Source organism: Bubalus bubalis, chromosome 5 (genome assembly GCF_019923935.1).
Source record: "Bubalus bubalis isolate 160015118507 breed Murrah chromosome 5, NDDB_SH_1, whole genome shotgun sequence".
Classification (NCBI taxonomy): domain Eukaryota; kingdom Metazoa; phylum Chordata; class Mammalia; order Artiodactyla; family Bovidae; genus Bubalus; species Bubalus bubalis.
This window is the reverse complement of record NC_059161.1, coordinates 20,178,673-20,189,190: the sequence shown is the minus strand read 5'-3', so window position 1 is coordinate 20,189,190 and position 10,518 is coordinate 20,178,673. Positions and strand designations below refer to the sequence as shown.

The 10,518-nt window shown below is 42.7% G+C and overlaps 1 protein-coding gene across 9 annotated transcripts in view; it reads left to right on the top strand.

Annotated features, from left to right (window-relative positions):
- The first annotated feature begins 2,580 nt into the window (after window positions 1-2,580).
- The window catches only part of TDRD5 (tudor domain containing 5), an 82,260-nt gene continuing 74,322 nt past the window's right edge, over window positions 2,581-10,518 (top strand). The window contains exons 1-3 of one of the 9 annotated variants that reach the window (XM_025285549.3): window positions 2,581-2,728; window positions 7,976-8,212; window positions 8,829-9,236. In XM_025285549.3, coding sequence (XP_025141334.2) covers window positions 7,981-8,212; window positions 8,829-9,236 — 640 coding nt within the window. In that variant the 5' untranslated portion in view covers window positions 2,581-2,728; window positions 7,976-7,980. The other 8 variants (XM_044942786.2, XM_044942790.2, XM_044942785.2 and 5 more) reach the window with 8 other exon arrangements.

Sequence of the window (10,518 nt, the reverse complement as noted above, 5' to 3'; positions counted from 1 at the left end):
GTATGGTAGAGATAATGATCACTTAGTTTTAATTTTCCAATGTTTATTGAGTTCACATAGTGATAGCTTTTTTTCTTTCTCAAAAACTTTATTAAAGAATGAGGACTGGGAGACTTTCCTGGTAAGTGGGTAAGACTCCATGTTTCCAAAGCAAGGACTGCAGTTTCTGAAGTAACTTAAATTGACTCTGGAAAAACCATTCCATTATTTTCTTCCATATATTCTGAGTTAGGTCACTGGGAATATAATTAAAAGATTTGTAAAAAAGTCAAATAGATTTATTTTTTACTGTCTAAACCTGATTATTGTGTGGACTACGTAGGGAGGGTAAATGTTTCTTTTCAAGTGCCTGACTCAGTATTTTTTCCCCATAACAGTATACTGAAAAAATTTTTGAAGTTGCATTTGGCCCAAAGGGGGGAAAATATGATTATTTAGTATTCATTACAAATTAATAGTTGCTATTAAACATAGCTAGTTTATCATCTTTAAAGATTTTCCTATTTGGAAAAGCATGAAACTGTAGCATTTATTAATTTTTTCTCATCTTTTGATTCTGTTATGTATTAATTTGACCTAGAGTCCTAGCTGTAGACTCTTAAACTAAAATTGTACCTCAATTTTTGAACCAAGAATTGGCAGGATATCTGGCCAAGTTACATTCTCAAAGCTGTACCTTCTCCCCCAATAAGATTTCTTGTAGGAGAAAAATTGATGAGAAAAAGCCATATTTGATTGTTGCAGCCCATGTTGGGTACTTGTTCTCAGTCTCCTCTGCTGTTATATAATCACTACTTCATTTTCTATATCCATTTATAACAGTAACACAAGCATCTGCTTATATCACAAGGCTCTTTGGATTATGAATGACAATGACAATATTTGAGAAAGGGGGTAACATTCCATGTTAAAAAAGTCAACAGCTGAGTGCTGAGGTAGCAGCACTAGTCTCTAGCTGGCTGGCCTCATCTCTTCTTAAAATGATGATGCTGTTTTCTTTTAGATTCCTTTTTAATTGAAAGTGTGTCAGTCATCCCTTTGCTGAAAATATTATATGTGCACAGCTTTATCTCTTAATACATTAGCCCTTGTTTGGGTTTGTTATGAGTCTGACCTCTGTGGGAATGGAGTTATCAGGAGAGGGAGAGGACCAATTAAACTTGCTGGCTTTGAGTTTGTTTCTAAGACAAAGGTCATGAAAGATTTCAAGGCTTTCTAAGTTAATATACTTATTCTTATTTAGCAGCTTGAAATGTTATATCTATAATTAAGAGTGAATATTTATACATCTTATTTAATGGAAAAGTTGGAATTCATTATCACTAGATAAAATTGCAAATATTTTAAAGCTGGAAGAAACTACAGGGACTTAAATTTAACTTTGTCAATTTGTAGGTGGCAGAGAAACCAACCAGGAGGGCACAGTAGTGGTCTAGGAAAGCGATGCTGATGAGAGCTGGCTTTGGCAGTGGGGATGGCTTAGAGTCAGGAAATTTATTTCTGAGGTAGAGAAATAGCAGAATTTAGTGACTGCATGGAGTTATGAAGGGGGTGGTGGGGGTGAGGGGATAGAAGACTCAAGAGATTTTTACCTTTATAGGTTGAGCAGTTGGTAAATAACTGCAGGCATCTCTGTTAGACCCACTTCCCCTAATTACTCTGCTCTCAAGTGTTTCAAGTTCTGGCCTTCTTTGCCTGGAGAGGCAGTTGTCTACTTGTTAGGTGTAGGTAAGACTGCCTGGACTTTTCTCTCATGAATTCACTTCACAGATACATAGTGAGCGCTTACCGAATGTTTAGCATTGCTCACCTCTGAGAATGTAAAGCTAAGCCATGTTCTTGAGAAATAGAGTCTAATGGGGAGAAATATATGTAAACATACAGGTGTGATAAAGTGTGTATGTTATGACAGAAGGATCTACAGCAGGGTTTCTCCGCCTCAGCGCTGTTGACCTTTTGGACCAGATAATTGTTGCAGGGGACTTTCCTATGCAAGATCTTTAGCAGCATCTCTGTCCTCTACCCACCACAAGATGCCAGTAGTACCAATCCTGCGACATTGTCAAGTGTCCCAAAGGGACAAAATTGCTCCTGGTTGAGAACCACAGATATCTATGTTACCATGAGGACCCAAAGGAGGGGACAAGTAATCCTGAGTAAAGTCAGAGAAAACCTAGTTTAAGCCATATTAAGAGGTGGGCAGGTGATTCTCAGAGGGCTTCAAGAACTGGGCCTTCCAGCAGATCAAACGACTACATGAAATTCCTAATCAAGGGTTTTTGATAAGCTTTAAATATTTTTTGTTACCATGGATGAGAAATGTGTTCACACAATTTTTAAAAAAGATTTATTTATGGCTGTGCTGGACCTTGGTGGCTGCCTACAGGCTTTCTCTAGTTGCAGCGATCCCTGGCTGCTTTCCAGTTGCAGTGGGCAGGCTCATTGTAATGGTTTCTCTTCTTTCGGAGTATGGTACAAGTGGATTTCAAATTCAACCAAACTTTTTCCAAACCAGTATTTCAAAATAAAGATAAAACTTCAGGCATGGAATTGGCCGCAAGGGCTGACGCCCGCGGCGCAGGAACCCCCACCTCGCTCCCGGCCCTTCGTGGGCCTAGCTTTTCGCTGCGCAGCCTCCTTGCGCACCGGAAGGGACGTTCATCCGCGCTTCGTCTGGCGCTCCTGAACTCAGAAAACTGGCGGCACCCAGCTTCTTGCAGCAGATTCAGTGAGTGTCTGGCTCTTACCTTGCTTCCTGGAGGCCTGTGAGCATGCCAGCTGACCCCACTTGGTCGCCTTCTGAAAAGTCTGGGTGGAGTCTTTTGACCAGAGGGGTCCCCAGCATCTCCTCCCCCCCCCTCCCCCCAACCCTCAAGCTACCCTTACGGGCTGAGAAAATCAATCCGATAGACCGCACACCAGTAATCTATTCAGGACAATGAATCGGGGTGGGGGTAGGGTAGGAACTGCAGTTCTCACTGCCGCCATCAGAATCACTTCGGCGCTTCCCTGGTAGCTCAGCTGGTAAAGAATCTACTTGTAATACAGGAGACCCCTGTCCCATAACCTGGGTCGGGAAGATCCCCTGGAGAGAGGATAGGCTACCCACTCCAGTGTTCTTGGGCTTCCCTGATGACTCAGACGGTAAAGAATCCGCCTGCAATGCGGGAGACTTAGGTTCCTGGGAACCCATTCCTGGGTTGGGAAGATCCCCTGGAGGAGGGCATGGCAACCCACTCCGGTATTCTTGCCTGGAGAATCCCCATGGCAGAAGGAGCCTGGTGGGCTCTAATTCATGGGGTCACAAAAAGTCGGATTCAACCGAGCGTCTAAGCACAGCACAGAATCACCTGGAGGGTAATTAAACTGCGTTGTTGGGCTCTTCCTGCCCCTTCCCCAGGTTCTAGTTGAGCAAGTCGGGGGTGGGGTCTGATGATTTGTAATAAGTTTCTAGATTGTTTTGATGCTCTGGAACCACAAGTCAGGAATCCCTAGCTTAGAGGTTAAACAAAGTGTTTTCTAAATACTCTGTTTAAAGCAGCCCCTTCTCACTCCAGCTTACCCTGGTTTATTTTTCTTAAGTTATCATTACTTGACGTTTTATATATTTATCTGCTTTTTGTTTGTCCTTAGTTAGGTCCAGGAGAACAGAACTTTGTCTTGCTCTTGTAGTTTCATATTTTAGTAGTGCCTGGCACATGGTAGGAACTAGAAAATCTGTGTGATTTGAATGAATATGCGCTTTGGAAGGCATGAGTCAAAGCTGAACGTGTGAGAGTGAAAAAGGTCACTGAGAAAGAGGGGGAAGACTGAAAAGGAGAAGCCAAGGACAGACCCTGGTAGGTGTGGACATTTAATGAAAAAACAGAAATAGGAAATAAGGGCAGAAATCTAGGTGCCAAGCTCAAAGAAGCAGCATTATAGACACCCAGAGAGGAGAGATTTTCAGAAAGGGAGGGGACACAAAGAGGAAGCAGTCACCTACCATGGAAAGATTGAAAAGTTCTTACGATTTGTCAGATTTGTCATTGGTGGTTTTGATAAAACTAAGATGTTCAGAGTAGCAGACTGAGTGCTTAGGATTGAGTAGGGAATGGTGGATGAAAAAGTGGGGAATAGTGAGCGTGGACTGTTTATTCAAGGATTTGGCCAAGAAGGAATGGCTGGAGGATGTCAGAAAGAAAGTATTTCTTTCTCTGTCTCTCCCTCTCTCTGTGTGTGTCTTTGGGAGTCAGAGCCAAGTCATTTTCTAGTGGTGAGGCAGGAATATGTAAAAAAGTTTAATAGGGATAGCAAAGGTTTAGCGTAATTGCTGTGAGGAATAGAATTGAACAGACATCAAATGGCCCCAAGCTGGGCATAATGTTAAACTTTGGGAGGTTGGAATGCTGCCCAAGTTCTATCATGAGCTTCTAACTCACCTCCTCCTTCACGGACAGTGTTTTCAAAAGATTCTCTCATACTTGTCATGGGGCATATATTAAAGCTTCAGAAGCTTAAAACACACATACACACACCACCACACAAAACTCGTTATTGGCTGTTTTCTAAGGTAGGAATGCTAGTAGGAGCAGCTGCAATGGAAATATACTCCCAGATACAGGCAGGGGATGGGAGGAGACCAAGTGGAGACAATTAATAGAAGAAAAGTGCGCTCTGGTCATCATAATAGGCAGGATGGAAAACACATTGGTCTGACTCACAGAGTTGTCTGGTTGTGGTAATTAATTGTAGGGTCCCAGGGATGAAATCAACAAACAACTCACCAAGTCTTTTTGATTTGTGTAATTACAAAAGCAAACAAACCAACAAAACACAGTTCTAGGTCTGGGGAACAGAGGACTCTGAGAAACATGACTTGTCAGTTCTGTTCCAAGAACTAAATCAGATCCCAGGAGTGTAGCCTAAATATTCTTAAAGAAGGATGCTGCTGAAACACTGTACCTAAGTACTGCAAACCTTTTCTCTAGCCTTTCCCCAAAGGCCTTGGAACCCCTTATGGATAAATGTTCTGGAAAACAGGAGGAACTCGAACTTCTTAGTAACTGTCACTAATTTCAAAAGAACACGAATATCACTGTGTGCTATCAACATTCTGAGAATATAGGGGTTAGGTGATAAAGGAATTAAATTCTGGTCCAAGTTCACCTTTGGGCAGGGCTAGTAGGACTGTGAATTCATCCTGTGGTTAGTACCCTACTTGCCAAGTGAATAGCTGGAGTAGGTAATCTTAGCAACTGACAGAATTCTTACATGGGTACATTCACTCACTGAGTAAGGGCTATTCTGGTAGAAAATGCCAAGTCAAGTGCCAAAATAGTACATCAAAAGCATTACTACATACCTGCAGAGTGTCTCCATCAAAGGCAAGAAAGATGCTAAGGTGATGGTTCCCACCTCATTCCAGTTTAGCCACTACATAAGTCTGACAGTTTTCAGAGAATGACAGTCCATTATAAACCCAAGCAAGTGATGACTTCAAGTGTAGCTTAACTCTTCCAGATGGGGTCCCCTTATTGAAGCAACTCAGCCCCTGACTTTCAGGTTGCAGTTATTGATCTGAGATTTAGCTCCAGAATATCTTGGTAAAAATCTCTTATTTTCACATTATGCACCAATAACTTTCTAGATTCGATCAAGAGTTTTGTTTTTATTGCCTATCACTTTTTTATACCCTTGTTCATTTCTGTCAGTTTCTTCAGTTTAAAGTGGGGATCATAATTGTACTTTTTCAGATTGTTAAAATTTGATAATCTACGTTCAGAGCATGTAGTAAGTGCACCATATGTTACCTATTATTGTAGATAACGGTGAAAATCAGGGATATGGTTTTTCAATTCTTTGTTCATTTTGCTCTCAGGTTTTTAGTGAGATGGTAAATTTTCAGGTGTTCCATTTAAATGCTGATTTGGCTGGGGTAAGGATTTCAGTTTCAGCTTTAAAGACATTGCTCCATTGAGAAATCCAATGGCAATATAATTTCCATTGCTTTCTAGGTAACCTATTTCTATATAAAAGCTCTTCTCTTTCTTCTGGATGTTGTCTAGAATGGGATCTTAAGTTTATTAGTCATCCTAAGGACTCAGTGGAACCATTTAATCTGAAAAGTTGTGATTTTCTCCAAATCTGAGACATTTTCTTTTTTCCAAATCTCCAACCCTCGCCACCATTCTGTTGTTTGTGTAATACCTGTCATTCAGATGTTGGAGTAGTGTCCAGCTGGATCCATTCTTCATGTTTCATCACTTTCCTTTTAGTTAATTTGCTATTTAGCCCTGTCCGTTTTGCTATAAACCAGCCCACAAATCTTTTCTGTATTTCTGAGATTACTCAGTATTCTTGGTTCATTGATGGAACATTTTGTTCCTTAGAGCTTTTGTCTTAATGTCGTGGGATTTTAGGTCAAAGTAGATGTGTGTGCTCTGGTTTCTTTCTTGACTCATCCTCGGTTATCTTTTGGTTTTCTTGTTCCTTTAATTAGATTGTATATTTTAAGGTAAAAGTCTTCATACTCTGCCTTTCTAGTCTATACCTCTTAAACTACCATTATCTGGTTTTCAAGGCCCTTATTCATCTGGCTTATTCCACCTATCCAGTAAAATACACCCCAGGTTATTTCCTCAAATACATCTTCTTCTTTAGTTTCCCAGCGCTTTTATCTCCAGTGAAGTTCTCCACTCATTCAGGAAGCCCTCGTTGCCCCACCCATTCCGCTCTGCTGGGAGCTGCATCTATCTAGCTCAGGAGCGCTTCTCCAGCAAGGATCAGAATTGCCTGAAGTTTCCTCTAATAGACCCAGACCTGCTAGAATCAGAGTATCTGCTGATCAGACCCGAGCATCTTTTTCACTTAAAGAAGCTCCACGGGCGATTGAGAGGCACACCTAGGCTAAGAACCTCACAGCCTCCTCCAACTCCGGCCTAGAGGTGTTTGGAGGGGTTCTTGTGCGCGCTGCCTCACCTCGTGCCTCCCAAGCACGTCGCAAGAAGTAGGCGCCGGCCATCCCAGAAGCTGCCTGGGAGGTGACCTAGGCGGCCCCAGGACTGGGACCGAACCCAGGCCAGATCCCGGAGCCACCAGTCCTACCTAACCGTCCCACCGGCCGTGAGCCCTCGGGGCCGGAACGCGGCGCCCGGAGCGCACCTCGCGGGCCCTCAGGCACTAGTGCGCAGGCGCGCAGGCCGCCTCACAGCTGCGGGTCTGTGGCTGCTAGTTCGTGTGCACCTTTGACGTTGCCAGACCCGCAACGGCAGCGGCAGCGCCAGGGTGAGGGGCGGCCGGGCAGGGTCGGGCAGCTGAAGGGTGCTCCGCCTGCTTCCCGCCCCACTACCTCTTTTACCCAGGGCCGTGGGCAGTCCCCTTGAGAGACTTTGGGAGGTAGGGTTGGGAGGGGTCAACACCCCGCGCCCAAGCCGAGCACAGTTGGGAGAGGGCGGGCAACGACAAGGTGGTTGACTTGGAAGACAACGCGGGGGAGCCTCTCCGTAGGTTTGGGCTCTGGAGAAAGTTTGCCGTCTGAGCGTGATTCCGCGGAGCCCAGTGCTCGCGCTGCGGAGGAAGGCGTGCTGCGTTTGCCTCCTTCCCAGTCCTGGTTCCGGAAGAGTGGGCGAGAGAGTCTCTGATATGAAGTCGACAGTGTAGAGGGAGATCCGGGACAAGCAGAGTTAAGGCTTCACCAAAAAAACGAGCCAGGAACTTAAACTTTTCACACGTTAGGTCGCGGCAGGGATTTCTTGAGGCACACTTGGGTTAATCATCACAGATTGGGATTTAGACTTTGAATTCTGTAGGAGCTTTCCCAAACCCAAGTTTCAGAGCACCCTCGTGGTATTGTTTCTGCCTCGTATACCTTTAAAATGCGCGTCTCAGTTGTTTATATTCCACTTTGGGCCATTTTAAACTTTTTATTATTATTTTTCCTCTTGGGTTTGCCTGCTTTTCTTCATGAGCAACGATTCTGTCTTAAATCTTGTAGGTGCAATGTCTGAACAAGAGCGTATACAGGAATGCCTGAGGAAGGAAATAAGGTCACTTCTCATTTCCACCAAAGATGGTTTGACCCCACAGCAGTTGGAAAAGGAGTACCTTTTGATGGTTGGCAACCATTTACCGCTCCGAATCCTTGGGTATCGGTCCACAATGGAGCTGGTGTTGGATATGCCTGATGTTGTCAGTGTCTGCCCCTGTGGGGATGGTACTGTAATACTGAAAGGTAGGTTTAAGATTTGGAGGTCTATGAACTTTGTAATAATAATTACTTGGTAAAGATTTGCTCTAGCTCTGCAAGTTTCCTGCATTCCAGGCAGGGGATTTTACTTTCTTGAGGGAGAAGAGAAATCATAGGCACCTTTGAGGTTGTGGGCAGAGTTAGATCTTTCGCACAATCAGGAAACCCTCCCCAGAATGCTGTGCTTTCACAAAAACTACGTTTTGCATATGATTTCATGTTTTAACATCTTATGTCAGGAGAAACTTAAATAAGGGGAGTTTTTAATTATGGAATCTTGTTTTAAATTTCATGAAGCACAAAAACATCATTGTAGGGAAGTTTATTGTTCATCTCTAGAGTTTCAGATCTTTCAGGAGTTAATTAGTAGGAGTGTTAACCAGTTGGGTTCCACTGTTCTCCGTCCTCCAGTAGAGAAGCTAACAAGCTGTTGTCTAAAATGCAAGAAATGGAATAACCAGGGATTCATGTTTATCGTGCCACCTAGATACAAAGCTCCTTGGAGAGCAAAAAATTATATAACCACAGGTGCAAAGAATGAAGAAGGGAGTCAGTTTTCACCTAAATATGATTTCTTTTTTTTTTCTTCACACCTTCTTAGCCATCCCAGATGAGTCCACCAAAGGAATAGCAAATTTAGTTGCAAAACAGAAGAGCAACCATAAGGTTCGAAACTCTGTGCAGAAGGGAAGGGCCAGTGTTTGCTCTGGTCCCAGCTCTCGCCGGCGAGTACCTTACCGAGGAAGGGTGCCCCCTATTCTTCCAGCTGTTGTGAAGAGTGAGTTGAAAGACCTCTTGGCGTTATCTCCTGTTCTCCTTTCTGATTTTGAAAATGCATTTGCCAATCGATTTGGACGATCATTCCAGTATGTGCAGTATGGCTTCCTCTCTATGTTCGAAGTGCTGAATGCTGCTTCAGATGTTATTTCTGTGGAGCAGACCAGAGCAGGTTCTTTGTTGACGCTGAAGAAGAGTGTATCAGAGGAAAAGCAGAGAGGATGGCCTGCAGGTAAGCACATTAGCACAAGTAACCATACTGCAGATGAGCAAATTTTGGAGCTGTTGTACATATGTATATATGTATACATGCAATGGCTAAGCTCCATTAGTTTGTTGAAGTTGAATTGTGGCTCTACCACTTGATAGCCGTGTTATCTCAGGCGAGTTGCTTAAAATGGCTAAGCCTTTAGTCCCCTCATCTCTATAATAGGAATAATTATACTTGGCTCTTGGAGTCATACTGAGGATTAAATGAGACAAGATCTGTAAAGTGCCTGGCTACTATTATGAAAACATAAGATCAGCTCTCTCTGGAGTGCTGTAGATGAACATCAGTTATGTGTGTTCAGGTAAAGAAGATACAGTATAGAAAATTAAAAGTTTAAAAAAATTATACTGGTCTGTGGCATTTGCTATCTGATCTTGGCTATCACTGAATCTTTGATACCCTAGCAGGCATTGTATTAATTTATGTAGTATAATGATAACCACCATATTTGTATAGCATTTTACCTTGGATTCTCATACTATAGACAGGTTGGGTGAGTAACTGTCTTACAGATCAGAAAGCTAAAACTCAAGAAAGTTGAATGACTTTTCAAAAATTTCATGGCTAGAAAAGTGGTACAGCTAAAGTTAGGTACTGAACTCTTATTACTGCTCATTCAGTGCTTTGCGTACCCAATTACTGTCTCTCTTAAAGGCTCAGAAGACTAATATGATTATTGATATAATGTCTCTCTAGACCCTTGACAGTATAGAATCCATTCACTGCCTATTGGGGGAACTCTATGCCCATTTCAGTGATTTTTCTTTTTCTCAAAATCTGTGTTTTTAGATTAATATATAAAAATTATGAGACTATCATGAATTTATAAACCAATATTTAAATTGTGATGGGAAGTGTAATTTGACAAGGATATGGTAGGGGGTTTACAGGTTCTAGTCAAGGAAGACTATGGGGGCCACTGAGTGTTTTGTGTCTAAACCTCAACGGCATCAGTATTCTTTTTTTGAAAATTTTTTGGCTGTCCCATGCCACTTGTGGGATCTCTGTTCCATGACCAGGGATGGAACCCAGACCACAGCTGTGAAAACTGCTGAATCCTAACCACTAGGCCACCTGGGGACTCCCTGTGTCAGTATTTGTGAGGTGCTTAAACTTTGGGAGAGTAACTCATGCTATTCAACTTATATGAATTTGAGTTGTATAAAGCAGTTTGACAATTTAATGAATTGTAGAGGGTGGATATTCCTTCCCAGTGATTGAATTGTTGATTTTCTCCACCCAT